The 19,146-nt window shown below is 40.7% G+C and overlaps 2 protein-coding genes across 2 annotated transcripts; one reads left to right on the forward strand and one right to left on the reverse strand.

The window, feature by feature from the left end:
- Window positions 1-3,628: 3,628 nt before the first annotated feature.
- On the reverse strand, window positions 3,629-5,560 carry LOC138910462 (uncharacterized). Its single transcript, XM_070201705.1, has 4 exons — window positions 4,926-5,560; window positions 4,298-4,520; window positions 3,934-4,066; window positions 3,629-3,810 (listed from the first exon to the last, which is right to left on the reverse strand). Exons 1-4 carry the CDS (start codon window positions 5,558-5,560, stop codon window positions 3,629-3,631), a joined length of 1,173 nt encoding a protein of 390 aa, XP_070057806.1.
- Window positions 5,561-16,925: 11,365 nt separating this feature from the next.
- On the forward strand, window positions 16,926-17,309 carry LOC138910463 (uncharacterized). The gene has a single exon (XM_070201706.1). It carries the CDS (start codon window positions 16,926-16,928, stop codon window positions 17,307-17,309), a length of 384 nt encoding a protein of 127 aa, XP_070057807.1.
- Window positions 17,310-19,146: the final 1,837 nt, after the last annotated feature.

A 19,146-nucleotide genomic window follows, 5' to 3' on the forward strand; every position in this document is an offset into this window, starting at 1 on the left:
CGATTCTTCCCACGTAGTGATCTTTTTCTTTTACTTAAAAGATTTAATGAAAACCGATTTAAATTACTAAATGAAAACAACAAGAAACATTAATAACCGTAAGAACAAAACCCAAAACAAATCACAAGTCTACTATTACGTGCCAAGATCTAGTGTCACAAGTATATGGGCAACTTAGTAGAATATACAAAAGATATCTATCCTACTGCCTGAAAAGGAATAGACATAAACAAAATAATAGAGGGACTTCGGCATGCTGCAGAACGGCTCGGGAGGGAAGCTCACCGTAGAATCTCGAACCCAGATCAAGAATGCGCGCCAGATGGATATCCAGATGCACCTGCCTCAGATCCTGCACAGTTAAGTGTAGAAGTATAGTGTGAGTACATAAAACAACATGTACCCAATAAGTATCCCGCCTAACCTTGAAGAAGTAGTGACGAGGGGTCGACTTGACACTTAGTACGGCTAATGATAATAAATTTAAATCATTACTGAGCATAGATTACAATAAATATACTAAAACTCAACAGTAAGTGATGGCAAATACCCTTTTTCACAATTATTAATCTTAAATTTATTTTCATTTAAACATTGGAGCAATATCAGTTCTGAGTGTAAAATCCCCAAAAATTATTCTTGCGCAAATAATGCCGAGGACGTACGGCCCAAACCAACATAACGATATTTAAATTGTGCACTGCCGAGAGTCGAACGGCGCAAACCATAGATGCATCTATTTAATCTGCCGAGGCGCTTGGCCCGCACCACTAATAGAAAACACTTAAGGAAACACAAGTTTTTCATTAGTAGTCAAGTGTTCTATCCATACCCTCAATCAAGTGAAACTTATCCCTTTGGAATCCTCTTACAATTTTTGGAAATTTTGATTTAAGCAATTCAATTGACAAGTAAAGGCGCAATTATTTTATGTATGGCATGATGGGGGTCCTAGACTACCCGGACTTTAGCATAAGTAGTAGCTATGCACGGACTCTCATCACTCCGTACGTACGTAGCCCCCCACAAATAGTCACGTATATTAATTAATTCACCTATGGGGAAATTTTCCTCTTACAAAGTTAGAAAGGAGACTTACCTCGTATCAAAGCCCACTCACCAATTCAAGAACATGCTTAAACCTCCAAATTTGGTGCCAAGCGACTCGAAACTAGCCACACATTATATAAATTAATCAATTAACGCTCAAAAGTTCATACCCCTGCTATTAAAGCAATTACCCAACCCTAAATGCAAGATTCCTAAAATTCACCCCCGAGCCCATATGCCCGAATTTCGGAAATGTTTGAAGAAAATTGTTACCCATAACCTTAGGAACATAACTATATGGTTTTCACTAAGTTCCATAATCATTTTCGGGATAAAATCCCATTTTAATCAAAACCTAAGTTTTTCATCTAACCCATGATCTCTACAAATTTTCATGTTAAGATCTACCCATAATCTATGTATTAAACTCACATTAAGTAGAAATTACTTACCTCACAAAGCTATGTCAAAAATGCCCTCCTTCAAAGCTCTCAAATCGCCCAAGAGTGAGAAATAATGTGATAAGAATGGCCTAAGTCCGTATTAAATGAACCCTCACTACCCAGTGACATTCGCACCTACGGTGCTTTGGCCGCATCTGCGGTCTCACACCTGCAGTAAATGCCTCGCAGGTGCGCTTTTCCCTCACCTGGCCAAACTCTGCATCTGCAGACAGAAGGGGCTGCTTCTGTGGGCCTAGTCGCACATGCGACCAAAGCTCTTGCATCAGCAGTCGCGCATGTGCGCCCAATCTTCTGCATCTATGTTTCCTGGGCTGCCCTTGATCTCTCACTTCTGCGGCTCGTGGCTCGCGGCCCGCGGCTGTCCAAGTGCGGGTGCGATTATGACAGATCTCAGAGCTTCAACTGTGGCTCCATGCTCCCAACTTGGTTCGAGCCCCGCCCGAACATACCTACAAGTTTAGAATCATAAAATGGAGTCACTCGAACTCTCGGAATGCCCAAAACAACATTAAAACCAGGAATCACACCCCCAAAACCAATTGAATAAAACTCGTGAACTTCAAGTTCTTCTATTCACTCAAAATGCACTGAAACTTACTTAGACTACTCAGATTGACACCAAATTTTGCGTGCAAGTCTTAAATGATATTACAGAGCTATTCCTGGTATCTAAATTCTGTTTGGATCTCGATAACACCAAAACCTGCTCCAAACCAAATTTAAAGAATTTCTAAAACCTTCAAAGAGCCAACTTTCACTATTAGGCATCAAGCCTTTACCGCGGAAATCCTCTTGGATTTTAACTGGCGATCCTGCCTAGCAACAATGAAGACTGGCTCCTCCTCATAACCCAGGTTCTCATCTAACTTAATCGTGCTGAAGTCTAACACATGTGACACATCGGCGAGATACCTCCAGAGCATAGACACGTGGAATACCGGATGATCTCCTGATAGGCTGGGAGGTAAAGCAAGCTCATAAGAAACCTCCCCAACCCGCCTCAACACCTCAAACGGGCCTATAAACCTTGGGCTCAACTTGCCCTTCTTCCCAAATCTCATTATCCTCTTCATCGGCGAGACTTTCAAGAAAACCTTCTCGCCTACCATAAATGACACATCACGCACCTTCTGATCCGCATAACCATTCTCTCTGGACTGTGTTGTGGGAAGTCGCTCCTGAATCAACTTTACCTTTTCCAAGGCATCCTTCACCAAATCAGTACCATATAACGTAGCCTCGCCGGGCTCAAACCACCCGATAGGAGAACGACATCGCCGACCATATAAAGCCTCAAATTGAGCCATCTCGATGCTGGACTGATAACTGTTGTTGTAAGAAAACTTGGCCAAAGGCAAAGATCGATCCCACTAACCACCAAAGTCAATCACTCATGATCTAAGCATGTCCTCCAATATATGAATTGTCTGCTCCAACTGACTATCGGTCTGAGGATGAAATGTTGTGCTGAGCTCTACGCGGGTTCCCAACTCACTCTGTACCGCTCTCCAGAAATGTGAAGTAAACTGAGGACCTCTGTCTGAAATGATGGAAATGGGCACACCGTGTAGTCGAACTATCTCCTGGATATAAATCTGGCCCAATCTTTCTGAAGTATATGTAGTCATCATAGGAATGAAGTGTTCCAACTTGGTCAATCTATCTACAATGCCCCAAACTGCATCAAACTTTCGCAAAGTCCACGGCAACCTAAATACGAAGTCCATAGTGAGGCGCTCCCACGTTCACTCGGGTATAGTCATCTGCTGGAGTAGGCCTCCTGGCCTCTGGTGCTCATACTTAACCTGCTGGCAATTCAGGCATCTAGTAACATACTCAACTATGTCTTTATTCATCCGCCGCCACCAATAATGCTGCCTCAGGTCGTGATACATTTTCGTAGCACCTAGGTGAATGGAATATCGCGAACTGTGCGCCTCATCTAGGATCCTCTCCCTAAGGCCATCGATGTTAGGAACACATAGATGACACTAGAGTCGCAGAACACCATCCTTGCCAATAGAAACCTCCTTGGAACTACCCTGTAGTACTGTATCTCTGAGAACCAACAAGTGCGGATCATCAAATTGCCGAGCCTTGATAGGCTCCAATAGTTAAGACTCGGCAACGAAGCAAGCAAGAACTCGGCTGAGCTCTGAAATATCCAACCTCACAAGTCTGTTAGCCAGAGACTGAATGTCCAGGGCTAGTGGCCTCTCCTCTGTTGAAATGAATGCCAAGCTACCCATACTCTCTGCCTTTCTACTCAAGGAATCCGCGACCACGTTTTCCTTGCCTGGATGATAAAGAATAGTGATGTCATAATCCTTCAGTAACTAAAGCCATTTGCGCTATCTCAAATTAAGATCCCTTTGCTTGAACAAATGCTGCAAGTTGCAATGATCAGTGTAAACCTCACAGGACAACCCATAAAGGTAGTGCCTCCAAATCTTAAGAGCATGAACAATCGCGACCAACTCCAAACCGTGCGCAGGATAATTCTTCTCATGGGGCTTTAGCTGACGTGAAGCATATGCAATAACTAGCCCCTCCTGCATCAATACAAAACCCAAGCCAACGCGTGAAGTGTCGCAATACACCGTATACATTTTCGAACCGGAAGGCAACACTAGAAGTGGTGCTGTAGTCAAAGCTGGCTTGAGCTTCTGAAAGCTCACCTCACAATCATCGATCCAACGGAATGGAGCACCCTTCTAGGTCAATCTAGTCAAAGGTGTTGCAATGGATGAGAAGCCCTCCACAAATCGGCGATAATAACCTACTAGCCCTAAGAAACTCCTGATCTCAGTCGCCGAAGTAGGACGAGGCCAACTCTGAACTGCCTTGATCTTCGTGGGATCCACCTTAATGCCCTCGCCTGATTCCACATGCCCCAAGAATGCCACGGAATCTAACCAAAATTCACACTTGGAGAACTTAGCATATAGTTTCTGTTCCCGCAAGGTCTGAAGCAACACTTTCAGATGCTGCTCGTGCTCCTCCATGCTATGTGAGTAAATCAAGATGTCATCAATGAAGACAATAACAAAGGAATCAATATGAGGCCTGAACACCCTGTTCATCAAATCCATAAATGCCGCTGGGGCTTTGGTTAAGCCGAAGGACATCACTAGAAACTCATAATGGCCATATCTAGTACGGAAGGCAGTCTTTAGAACAACTGAGTCTCGAATATTCAACTGATGATATCACGATCTCAAGTCGATCTTAGAAAACACCCTAGCACCGTGCAATTGTTCAAACAAATCATCAATACGCGGCAACAGGTACTTGTTCTTAGTGGTGACTTTGTTCAACTAGCGGTAATCAATGCACATCCGCATAGTCCCATTTTTCTTCTTCACAAATAATACCGGTGCACCCCAAGGTGATACACTTGGCCTGACGAACCCCTTTGCTAGTAACTCCTCCAGTTGTTCCTTCAACTCCTTCAATTCTTTCGGAGCCATTCGGTACAGTGGGATAGATATAGGCTGAGTGCCTGGAGCCAAGTCAATACAGAAATCAATATCACGATCTGGTGGCATGCCTGGGAGGTCAGAGGGAAACATATGGCCAAACTCCCGAACTACTGGCACTAAATCAATCGTTAGAGACTCTATGGTAGTATCCCAAACATAGGCTAGATATGCCAAGTAACCCTTCTCGCCCATGTGTCGAGCCTTCATAAAATATATAACCTGACTAGATGTACTGATAGATGAACCCTTCCACTCCAACCTCGGCAACTCTGGCATTGCTAAGGTTACAATCTTGGCATGGCAATCAAGGATGGTGTCATATGGAGATAGCCAGTCCATGCCCAGGATGACCTCAAAATCGGTCATATCGAGCAACAGAAGATCCGCCCGAGTCTCATATCCATAAAATGTAACCACACAGGACTGATAGATCTGATCCACAACAACAGAATCGCCCACAGGAGTGGACACATAAACAAGAGACAGAGATACTGAATAGGTAGATCCTAGATCAAATAATACTGAAGCAAACCTACCGCAGACAGAGATAATACCTATGATCATGTCATCTGAGGCCACTGCATCTGGTCTGGCCCGAAAAGCATAAAATTTGGCTGGAGCGCCCCCCCGACTGGCCTCCGCATGCCTGACCTCCACCTCTAGGATGGCCTCTACCCACCCGCCCTCCGCCTCTAGGCGACCAGACGGTCGGTCCAGCTATTGGAGCTGTAATCATGGGTTGCTGGCCCTGCTGCACTGCCTTGCCCGAAGCCTGGGATGAAATCTCCGCAGATGGCTAAGATCCCCGCACTCAAAACAACCTCTCGGCGCGGTGATCTGCTGCCCTCAAGTCTGATCCTAATGGCCTGAATACCCACCGGAAGAACCCTAAATAGCTGATGGGTGACATGAACTCTCTGGCATGGCACTGAAGTAAGCACTAAAAGAACCCTGATAACCGTAGTACCCACTGGAAGAACCCCGAACAGCTTGGCGGTCGGTAAGAACTCTCCAGCATAGCGCTGAAATAGGGTCAGGCTGGAGCACCCCATGTAGGTGGCGGTGCTGGATATGGGGGCCTACTAGGCTGACCCCTCCTGAACTGACCTCTGCCCCTATCTAGGGCACCTCTGAACACCCCAGAGTAACATACCCTCTTGTCCTACTGCATCAGCTCCCTACCCCTCTAGCGATAGCCCTCGATCCTCTAAGCAATCTCCACTACTAGCTGGTAGGAAGTCCCCATATCTACCTCCCGGGCCATACTAGCTTGAATACCTGAGTTTAACCCCGCAATAAACCTCCGAACCCACTCCACCTCAGTAGGGAGTATCATGAGTGCATGGCGAGACAGCTCAGAGAACCTCGCCTCATAATTGGTCATGGATATCTGACCCTGCTGGAGCTACTCAAACTGGAATCACAAATCTTCCCTCTGAGAGGGTGGAATATACCTGTCCAAGAATAGGTGTGTGAACTGGCCCCAAGTCATGGGAGGAGAATCTGCTGGTCTACGAAGAAGATAAGACTGCCACCACCTGCGTGCTCTGCCCTCCAACTGGAAGGTAGTGAAATCCACCCCGTGAGACTCTAATATCCTCATGTTGTGCAGTTTGTCCCTCCACCTATCAATAAAGTCCTGAGGATCTCATGTCGCTCACCACCAAAGACTGGAGGGTGAAACCTAGTCCATCTGTCCAAAAGCTTCTACGGCTCGCCGGCCGTAGCTAGTCTAGGCTCAGGTACAGCTTCTATGACTGGTTGGGCCCCGCCCACGGGGAGAGTTCCCAGAGAATGGTATACAATGGCTGCATGCCCAGGAGCCTGAGCAGTAGTGGTCTGTGCTCCCCCTCCCGCCTGAGATGTGGTCAGGTCTGCTGGAAGTAAACCGGCCTAGGTCATAGAATCCATGAACCGTAACATACAACGCATGGCCTCCAGGAAGTTCGGTGATGTCATAAAATCGACCGAGGCTGGCTCTGCTGCGGCACCTCGCCCTGCTCCTCAACTATAGGATCCTCCAATGGATCCGTTGGTGGTGCAGCTAGGACAACTCTGGGATGTCCTTGTCCCCTACCTCGGGCCGGTGCCCTCCCTCGGCCTCTACCTCAGCCTCTAGCAATAGGGGAAGCAGCCACTCCCGGGTCTGGAACGTCTGTTGTGCGCGTTCTCACCATCTGTGAGAGAATAAAAGGAAGAAACTTTGTATACTATTAACTGCACGATAGGAGATGAATAAAGAGTAGTTTTCCTAACATCCTATAGCCTCTCGAAGATAAGTACGGACGTCTCCATATCGATCCGCAACACTCTATTAGACCAGCCCATAACGTGTGAGACCTACGGAACCTAGTGCTCTGATACCATGTTGTCACGACCCAATTCCATATCAGGTCGTGATGGCGTCTACCACCGTTGCTTGACAAGCCAACAATGAATAACCTAATGATTTCTCATTTTAACGATTCTTCCCACGTAGTGATCTTTTTCTTTTACTTAAAATATTTAATGAAAAACCGATTTAAATTATTAAATGAAAACAACGAGAAACATTAATAACAGTAAGAACAAAACCCAAAAAAAATCACAAGTCTACTATTACGTGCCATGATCTAGTGTCACAAATATATGGGCAACTTAGTAGAATATACAAAAGATATCTATCCTACTGCCTGAAAAGGAATAGACAGAAAGAAAATAATAGGGAAATTCCGGCATGCTGCTGAACGGCTCGGGAGGGCAGCTCACCGTGGAATCTCGAACCCAGATCAAGAATGCGCGCCAGATGGATATCTAGATGCACCTGCCTCAGATCCTGCACAGTTAAGTGAAGAAGTGTAGCGTGAGTGCATAAAACATCATGTATCCAGTAAGTATCACACCTAACCTCGAAGAAATAGTGACGAGGGGTCGACTTGACACTTACTAAGGCTAATGATAATAAATTTAAATCATAATTGAGCATAGATCATAATAAATATACTAAAACTCAACAGTAAGTGATGGCAAATGCCCTTTTTCACAATTATTAATCCCAAATTTATCTTCCATTTAAACATTGGAACAATCTTAGTTATTGTGATGACCCAAAATATCATCTTTAAATTTAATAGGTAATTATGTGTTCTAAGACCTCGAAAAGCACTATTTATCCTTTCTCGACTTGCGTGCGCAGTCCGTAAAATTTTTTGGAAAGTTTACATGTGAAAAATGAATTAAAATGTGAAATAGAGCTTTAAAATTCAAGAGAGTTGACTTTGGTCAACATTTTTAGCAAACGGACCTGGATCAGTGTTGTGATAGTTTCGGTAGCTCCGTATCGTGATTTGGGACTTGGGCGTATGCCTGGAATTTAATTTGGAGGTCCCTAGCTTAAGTTATGAATATTTAACGGAACTAGCAATTTAAAGGCTAAAGATTTATAAGTTTGACCACCGGGTTGACTTTTTGATATCGGGGTCAAAATTCGATTCGAAAAATAGGAATAGCTCCGTTATATCATTTATGACTTGTGTGCCAAATTTAAAATCATTCCGGATTCATTTAACATGTTTTGGCACAAGATTTGTAAATTGAAAAGTTTGGAAACTCAAAAGATCGAATCAAGGTGTGAATTGTAATTTTAGCATCGTTTGACATGATATGAGACACCGAGTAAGTCCGTATAATGTTTTAAAACTTGTTGGTATATTTGGTTGAGATCCCGAGGGCCTCGGGTGGATTTCGGGTGGTCAACGGAATTTAATTTTGGCATTTCAAGAATGTTCGACGTCGTTTCTTGAAGAATAAATGGTTTCCCATTAATCAAATGAATTCCAAATTCAGTTTTGATGGACTCATTAGATCCGTATTGAAATTTTGGATCCATAGCAAAGAGAATCGTCGAATTCAGATATCGTATGAGAGAGTTATGCCCATTTTCGTGTCGGGAAAGATTTTTCATAGACGCCAGCGCCCAGGGTAGCGTGAGGCGCTAGCCCTGGCGCTGGGAATTATTGGTGTTCTGGAAATTTCGCCAGAGGCAACGCCCCACGCTACCTGTGGCACTCGAAAACGCCAGAAACCCCATAAAACAGGGAGTTTAGCCATTTTACTCATTTTTGAGTTTGGGGAGCTCGGTGTAGGCGATTGTTAGGCGATTTTCACGGGAAAAAATTGGGGTAAGTATTCCTTATCCTATATTGATTATATTTCATGATTACATACTCATTTACATCATAAATCCATGAATTTATGGAAGAAAAATCAGATTTTTACAAAACCTTCCAAAAAATATAAAACGAAGATTCGAAGGTCAATCCGATGTTGGAATTTGATAATATTTTTATGGTTGGACTCGTCTCGGAATGGGTGTTCGGATTTCGTCAGTTTTTCCGAGATTTGAGATGTGGGCCCCACTGTCAATTTTTAAAGTGAATTTTGGATTTTTATCCGGAAAAATAGTAAATTCATATGGAATTAATTCCTACGATTTGTATTGAGTATATCGAATTATTTGTGAATAGATTTGATACTTTTGGAGACAAATTTAAAAGGAAAAGCTGTGGTTGAGTAATTTATTAGAATTTGCATAGCGAGGTAAGTGTCGTGGTTAACCTTGACTTGAGGGAATAGAACCCTTAAATTATTTGTTATGTGAAATGCATGTGAACGGCGTATAGGTGAGCTGACGAGTATCTATACATCGTCAAATTAATTATTTGCATAATTATTTAAAAATCATAAATTATTCAAAAACACGAATTAATTGTTATAATAATTATTTCTTTCCTATTACTTGACAAATATTAATTCTTGAATTCCTACAATAATTGTTACATGCTATTTGATTTATGTGTATTAATTGCTACTTGACATTTAGCATATTAAATATTAAACTGTCTATTTTCTCCCCGATTTTCATAATAAATTGCTAATTGTCATTGCTTGTTTCATAATTAAATCATAACTATTGAATTCTTGTTGTTTTAAAATTTTATATTAATTGTTGCATTTATTGTGATAATTTATTCTATAAGAATTGATAAATGAATATATTGGAGGAGCGGGTTGCGCACCGCAACAGAGTTGATTGAAATGAATATATTGGAGGATCGGGTTGCATGCCGCAACAGACTTGTTTAAAAGTCCATATTGGAGGATCGGGTTGCACGCCACAACAAACTTGTTTAAAAGTCCATATTGGAGGATCGGGTTGCACGCCGCAATAGACTTGTTTAAAAGTCTATATTGGAGGATCGGGTTGCACGCCGCAACAGACTTATTTAAAAGTCCATATTGGACGATCGGGTTGCACGCCGCAACAGACTTGTTTAAAAGTTAATATTGGAGGATCGCGTTGCACGCAGCAACAGACTTGTTAAAAAGATAATATTGAAGGATCGGGTTGCACGCCGCAATAGACTTATTGAAAAGTAAATATTGGGGGATCGGATTGCACGCCGCAACAGACTTATTTAAAAGTCTCTATATATATACATGATTGAAATAAATATATGACATACTTGATTAAAAGAAAAATATTGGGAGAGAGGGTTGCACGCTGCAACAGAATTGAATGTGAATATATTGTGAGAGCGGGTTGCACGCTGCAACAAAATTTATGGAAATGATAATTGGTTATAACTGCTGAGTTGGCTTCAACCATTATAAATGAGTTACCTGATTTATTTCTATTATTGATGTTGTTACTAATATTGCGTACAGGTTAATGTAAGTGAACCGCCTTAGCCTCGTCACTACTTCGTCGAGGTTAGGCTCAGCACTTACCAGTACATGGGGTCGGTTGTACTGATACTATACTCTGCACTTCTTGTGCAGATTTCGGAGTTGGTCCCAGTGGCGTACCATAGAATTGCTCGGATTTCAGCTACTCAGAGGAGACTTGAGGTATAACTACACGGTGTTCGCAGTTCTGAAGTCCCCGTCTACTGTACATTAGCTGTGTATCTATTTTCATACAGCTTTATTTTATTCAGACCTTTATTTTTATTATTCTACAAGGTCGTGCACTTGTGACACCAATTCTGGGATGGTATTTAGACGCCGTTATTTTTATGGATTATTCACTATATTTCAGACCTTACTTCCGTATTTGTTTCTTTATTATTAATAAATTTAAATTTTTTTTAAAAATAGCTAATATTATTTTAACGTTGGCTTGCTTAGCAAGTGAAATGTTAGGCGCCATCATGGTCCGAAGGTGGAAATTTCGGGTCGTGACATTTCTGAGTATAAAATCCCCAAAAAATATTCATGCGCAAATAATGCCGAGGATGTACGGCCCGAACCAACATAACAATATTTAAATCGTGCACTGCCGAGGGTCGAACGGCGCGAACTATAGATGCATCTATTTAATCTGCCGAGGCGCTCGGCCCGCTCCACTAATAGAAAATACTTAAGGAAATACAAGTTTTTCAATAGCAGTCAAGTGTTCTATCCATACCCTCAACTCATAAAACAGTAAAAGTACGTACGGGAAATCTTATTTAGGGAACAGGATTCTAGACAGCAAAACGACCGGTCGGGTCGTTACATACAAGTCCTTGGGAATGTATAAGATGCAGATATTTTAATTTGCTTTATTGTCTTATTAAATTTCATTGGAATTGGATAGTTGTTAAGTCGCTTACCTAGCGGGTTGGATTAGGTGCTATCACGACTAGTTGGATTTTGGGTCGTGATATTTCATTTGGTATTTGCAATAAATTACATTAATTTATTCTAATTATGTGGTAAAGAGAACATCAATGAGTAATTTTTTGAAGAAGAATTTACTTCATTTAGTATTTGCAATAAATTACATTAATTTATTCTAATTATGTGGTAAAGAGCGTGTGACTAAAGTTGAAAACTACTAAATATATAAGAAAATAATGTTTCACTTTTTTAAAAAACAATTGTCTTCTTCAATCAGCCTAGACTATTATAAAAGCTCAAAACTTCAACGCGAAATTGATCGATTTTTTTTCATTTAAAAATATATTTTACATTGGACAAAATTTTTATTTAATTAATATTTTTTAATAGTTATGACGTTAAAATTAACTAAAGTTTTGCCTATTAAAATTTTAAATTATTTGAAATATATAGGAGTTCCTAATATTTAGGAATGACATCCTAGTAAAATTACTTATATAAGTCGAGTAAGTCCATTTTCACAAGATTCATAATTTTAGAAAATTGTTATTTCACCTAGAATAAGAATATTCCATGTGACATTAGAAGTGTTCCACTTGAAGATACCAAGAGACGAAAACTTAAAGCAAATTATACAAAAATCATACTCAAGAGCTTATGATTATTTTCAGATTACTAAAATTTCAAAGATTTAAGGTTGATAATGTTAGAAATGTTAGCTATTTCAAGCTAATATTTTTTTAGGAAAATATTAATAAAATATTTTTTAAAATGTTGTCATAGAGTTTTGTAGTTTCTCATATGTGACTATTGATATTATCCATCACTATTGAGCTAAAGGAAGTAACAACCTTTATTAGCATGGATAATCTATTTATCATGATAATGATCGAATCTACATAGAAAAGATGGCATGAGAACCTAAATATATCCCTAACAAAAATCCAGAGATTTACATTCATCTTTTTTTTCTTCAGTAGTTTTATTTTTTTTTTGTAATTGTTATTTAATAATTCAGACACTTTTGTGAATAATATCTATATTTTTTATAAAATTTACATTCATTGTTATGTAAAAGAAGAAATAACACAAAAGTTATGGGTTCCACACTACACTTGTCAATCAGTGAAAGTCTCATACAACTGACAATAGTTGAGTCTTACACCAAATAAAATTTCTCATGATGGATTAACCGTGTACTACTTTTAGGTACGTGTCAGAATTTTTATGTGGTCCCGCTCAGTCCCAATTAATTCGGATTCACGCCTATTAAAAGAGAAGGTGCTACCAAGATATTTTATCATTTTCAAGGTGGAGTGATTCTATCCATCATACCGTAACTCTTGGTGATATACATACTTAAATTTTAATTTTTTTAATTACTAAGTAAATTTTAATCCTCCTCAATAAGAATAGATGGATTTTTTATTAGTAATTACTATAAATAAATCTGCATTTGACTTAAGAAGTCATAAAATTTCAAATTGGTACAATTATTTCAATAATTGAAGACAAATTAGAAATAATAAAAACCAATAAAGATTTTTTTTTTCATAAGAAGAATTATATATTTAATAGTAAATCGTTACTGTGGTAGGTCAAAAGTAAGCATAAAGGCTGTCACTAGATAAGATCATATATAAGAATTCGTTGTTCAGATTCGGAGTCACCCAATAGTTTGTTTATGAGTTAAGGAACAAATAATTGGGAATTCACTTTATAAAAAGTGAGCATATTTATCCATATTACCGAACAAATTAAACTACGCAAGCTTACTGATGTCATAATACATGACATCAGTTACTGGAAGAAAAAAAATACTTTCGTTTTTGATATCCTCTATATGATTAGCATAATCGATTTACGTAGCTGTGTAAATTAATCAGAAATTACAAGTGTCACCTTCTTATGGGAGTAAGTAAGAATCGAAAAAGGTGATTTAAAGCGTTAAACGTACGTATCACGAAGAATAGAATTAAGGGACGGTAAAGCAAACAATATTAGTGGGGAAGTTGATTAGTGCTGAAAAAAAGCTGAATTGTGATTAGTGAATGTGATGTTATCTAGTGGAGTATTTCTTTTAGGATTTAAGCTATATCAAAGAATATTAGTGAATTTAAATTTGTGACAGTAGGTTAGTTATAATTTTTGCCAAATACCAAAAAAGGTTTAATAAGATATTGTCATATTGTATACGGGTAGAACCGAGCTCGATGCTTGATCGAGCATCTGGAACAGTAGACCAGGCTCGACACATCTGTAAGAGCTCGAAGGTACAGATGAAACCGAGCTCGATATCGAGGTTCGAAGTTCGACAAGACCATCAGATTTTCCCTCGAGTTTACCGAAGGCACGACCGATCCTACTTCTAACGGCCTCGAAGAAGAACTTTGCCAACTCATCTGACAAGGATCTGTGATTCTCGCCATTAACCAGTCATTATGGCGGAAATCACGGGATTAAGTCAAAAAGGGAGATAACGGTCTACATAATTTCATATAAAATAATGTCTTAAAAGCATAATCTCCCTAAATATATAAACAGGAAACTAAGTAATTCAGGGACACATTGTAACATACTTCAAAGAACAAGATACTATTTTTTCCAGTTTTGTTCATATTATTCTTGCTTCAATAACATCACATCTAAATTCGAAGGAAGTTAACCTTGCGAGGCTTAAGTTGCTCAATCTGCATGGTTTGCATTTATTTTTTTTACTTATTCTTCCATATTAAATCTGATTTCTCACTTTGTATCAAATTAGATCACACATCCTTCAAACCCCATATAAATTCAATTGTTATCTAATTTTTGGGGTAAACAGTTTAGCGCCCACTGTGGGGCTAAGGATAATAGTGGTTATTTTTTACAAATCTCCATAACACACACTGCTTTACACTTGCTCTTTGAAGTGTCTTTGATTTCAGGCTAAAATTGACAAACGCTAAAAATGGGTAATTAGCAAGACAATTCTTGGATATGGGAGTTTTTATCTTGTATGCATGTGTTATCAAAGAATGTGGGAAGGTTGTGAGCCCAACATCGTAGAGAATGGGTTGGGGAATGATGGAATCTTTCATAAAAAGGCCTTAAAAACCTTAATGCACGCCTAGTGCTTGATAATATGCTCAAATGAGCTAGAATCATGATCATCTTCCTAATTGTGGTTCAACTTGTTATATTCCTAAATTATATTGAAGTTGCTAAGAATTCTGAACTATTTTAGAATTTAAGGGAAGCTCAATTGAGGTATGTTGGATAAACCTCCTTCTACTTAGAATCGAATCACACGACATTCATGTAATTGGTGTAAGTCCCAAATTAATCATTATAGAATTGGATATTCCTAATGTGTTTGTGTTGAAGGATGTGTGTTCTATATTTATTCCAAATGCTTCATCATGTCATCTTTCCATTTGAGGATGTGTTCAAAATATAGAATATGTGGTTGAAATGTTAAGACTTTATGTCAAGATCGAATAAAGGTTGTTATGCCAAATTGTATAAAAACCCTCTATGTGCTTAGGATTCCCAAATTGCTCATATATGTACTAATGTCTCAAATGGTAGGCCTTATTGTTGTTGATGGTGATAATGATGTTTGAGAGTGGAAAAGGGAAGCTGAAATTATGGAATACGGCCAAGTGCCAAGAATGACTTTCTAAATGAGGCCACTCGTGCCAATGAATTGAAAAGATGTGAAAGAAATATGAAGTGAGATGATTGATTGAAAAGGTAATGTCTCGAATGGGACGGCCTAGCCGATCGGGCCGTGATCGGACGCCATACCGCACACATGGTGGTGACTGTGCTGGAAATGATAATTAAAATTGTGATTATGGTTGATGTCTCAAATGAGACAACCTAGTCGATTGGGTCGTGATCGGACTCCGTGTAAGAATACGGTGGTATTGTAAATTATGGTATATCGGCACTAAATATCACCCAACCTAATAACATGGAAATTGACTTGAAAACTTATGTGATCCTTTACTTGATGTTTTAGTATTATTTGAAGCTCTTATTAAATTCTTAATTGTTCCCCCTTATATTGTTACTCATTCTATTGAGATGGTGTTTAGTTTTACATAATAAAACTATCCGGCAGTACTAACGTCCCTTTTGGCGTGGGCGCTACATCTTTAAATGGATGCAGGTGGTTCCATATCAGGCAGTGTTGATCAGCGATAGTGGTGCATCCTCTTCCCAGCAGACTTTGTGAGCCCCACTTCATCTCGGGGTGGTCACATATTGTATCTTTTGTTCATATTATTATCACATCTCGAGGTATAGCCACGGCCTTGTCATCGGCACTATCATAACACTCTTTTGTATCTTTTATAGGCTCCGTAGACATTATGTGAGTTGTACATAGGTGCTAGAAAAGTCAAAAGAATTATGTTGTGTTTTGATCTCTTGTTCCACTCGAATCATAAGAATGTGTGTATTTTGAGACTCTAAAATGATGTAACCAATGAGACAATTTAGTATTGTATATATGAACTTCCTATAGTCTAATTAATGAAATCAAGTCTTCTCTTAACCATGGGTGAGTTGGGTAGAAAGTATCTAACATGCTTGCTCGACCGAGTTCACTCGGTTGAGCGCCAGTAGCACTTCCCGAGGTTTGGGCATGAAAAATGTGGTATCAGAGCCTAAGGTTTTAAAGTGTCCTAGGATGTTTCGGAGCCGTGTCTAGTAGAGTCCTTCTTATCGGTATGTTGTCTACCACATCTATAAGTTGGAGTCTACTTGGACATTTAGGAATAATACCATTCTTTAATAGTCCGGATTGTGCGATGAAACTGATTGTGAAACTCTTCCTCCTCTAACTCGTGTATTCCTTTAACTTTCAGAACATGGCACCTAAGAAGAGAGCAAGAACTGGCCAAGGAGCTAATGCTGCCTCAGGAGTGGCAGTTGACCCTTTATTTGGTGATGCGGGTGAATACCCGAGGTGTGAGGATAATCCCCAGACTGCTACACTGTCTGATTCCACTACACCTGACCAGGCAACACCAGTTCCTGTACCTACTGAGGGTGCATCGGTTCCTCTAACTGATATTCCGGTTCTATCTCCAGCCCAAGCTTGCGGATTTGGTATTTTTGATGGGGATCTTAGACGTAGATAGTGGCTTCTCAAGCCTAGATATCAAGTGTTGCACCCACTTCTTCTAGCCAACAAGAGGATTCTAGTGGTTCCAGGGTGAACATATTTCTTCAGTTGGATCCTCCGGTGTTCACGGGTGCTAATCCCAAGGAGGACCCACAGGACTTCATTGACGAGATGCATAAGACTCTCCGAGTTATGCGTGCTACTGAGATGGAAGGAGTGGAGTTGGCTGCCAACCGCCTGAAAGGGGTGGCCTATTCTTGGTTTGAGCTGTGGGAGGACTCTCGGGAGGAGGGGAGCCTTCCAGCGAGGTGGAGTGAGTTTCCTAACATTTTCATGGACCATTTCTTGCCGGCCGAGACCAAGGAACCTCGTGCCGCAGAGTTTACGAACCTTAAGCAAGGAAGTAAGAGTGTGTGGGAGTATCACATGGAGTTCGCGCGTCTGTCTAAATATGCCATTCTCATGTTGCCTACTATGGAGGCTAGAATGCGCTGGTTTGTGCTGGGCTTTAGCCCCTTGGTTATTAATGAGGCCGCTACAGCTGCCTTGAATTAAGATATGAACTATGGGAAGTTGGTAGCATTTGCTCAAGATACAAAGAACCGTAAGGTGAAGAACAGAATGGAGCGAGATGGTACTAGCAAGGCCCGGTCTGCGGGCAACTTTGGGGAGTCATTTGGTGGGGGAAGATCAGCTTTTAGGGGAGGGTCATTAGGGCCATCCTAGTCTTTTGCTCAGTCTTCAACCAGTGCACTGCCATCAGGGCCCATTCAGTAGCATGGGAGTCATTTCAAGCCTAATCAGGGCAGTAGGGGACCCCACCAGTAGGGTCGATCAGGAGGGAGATTTTAGCAGCATCGGAGGCCCCCATGCCCCAGGTATGGGAAGATGCACTTGGAGATCTGTTACATGGACCTACTTATATGTTATGGGTATGGATTGAGGGGCCATATTCAGAGGGAGTGTCGTTCATCCCGCCAGGATGCAGGCAGAGGCACATCACAACCATCTAGTTCTGCAGCTGCTACATCTTTAGCACCCCCTCCAGCTCGAGGTACTCCAGCTCCAGCAGGGCGTGGTGCAGCTAGGGGTGGTGCACAGAGTTCAGGAGGACCCAGCCATTTCTATGCTATGAGTGGTTGCTAGAGTGCAGAGGCTTCTCCAGATGTTGTCATAGGTATATTGGCTATCCAATCTCATGACGTATATGTTCTTATTGATCCCGGTTCTACCTTGTCATATGTTATCTCTTATGTTGCTATGGAATTTGGGATAAAACTGGAACAACTTCCTGAGTCGTTCTCTGTATCTACTCCGGTTGGCGAGTCTATTATGGACGCACGGGTTTATAGGGGTTGTGTTGTCACGGTACGTGGTTAGGATACCGTGGCCGATCTCGTTGAATTGGGGAGGGTTGATTTTGATGTAATTATGGGAATGGATTGGCTTTATTCATGTTTTGCCAAACTCGATTACCGAACTAGAACTGTGAGGTTTGAATTTCCTAATGAGGCAGTTGTTGAGTGGAAGGGGGATAATGTGATGCTAAAAGGTAGGTTTATTTCTTACCTTAAGTCCATGAAGAATATTAATAAGGGGTGTATTTATCATTTGGTCCGGGTTACGGACACCGATGCTGAGGCGCCTACACTCGAGTCTGTGCCAATTGTGAATGAATTTCCAGAGGTATTTCCTAATGAGCTCCATGGGATTCTGCCAGATGAGGAGATTGATTTTGGGATTGATGTGATGCCAGGCACGTAGCCTATATCTATTCCGCCCTACAAGATGGCACCAGCAGAATTGAAGGAGCTAAAGGAACAATTGAAGGATTTGTTAGAGAAGGGTTTCATCTGACCAATTGTATCACCATGGGGCGCACTTCTCTTTGTGAGGAAAAAAGATGGATCACTGAGGATGTGTATTGACTACCGGCATCTTAACAAAGTCACAATCAAAAACAAATACCCATTACCAAGAATAGATGATTTGTTTGATCAGTTACAAGGTGCTAGGTACTTATCCAAATTTGATTTACGGTCCAGGTACCACCAATTGAAGCTCATGGAGCAGGATATTCCGAAAATAACTTTCAGGACCCAGTATGGGCACTTTTAATTTCTGGTAATGTCTTTTGGGCTAACAAATGCCCCGGCAGATTTCATGGATCTTATGAATCGGGTTTTCAAGACTTTTCTCGATTCCTTTGTGATAGTGTTCATTGATGATATTCTTGTGTATTCACGAGGTCGAGAGGACCATGTCGATCATCTTGGGGTAGTGTTGCAGACTCTTCATCAGCACCAATTATACGCGAAATGTTCAAAATGTGAATTTTGTCTCGAGCCTATCACATTCTTGGGTCATGTTGTATCCAGAGAAGGAATTAAGG

The sequence above is a fragment of the Nicotiana tomentosiformis genome, chromosome 4 (genome assembly GCF_000390325.3).
Source record: "Nicotiana tomentosiformis chromosome 4, ASM39032v3, whole genome shotgun sequence".
In the NCBI taxonomy this organism is placed as follows: domain Eukaryota; kingdom Viridiplantae; phylum Streptophyta; class Magnoliopsida; order Solanales; family Solanaceae; genus Nicotiana; species Nicotiana tomentosiformis.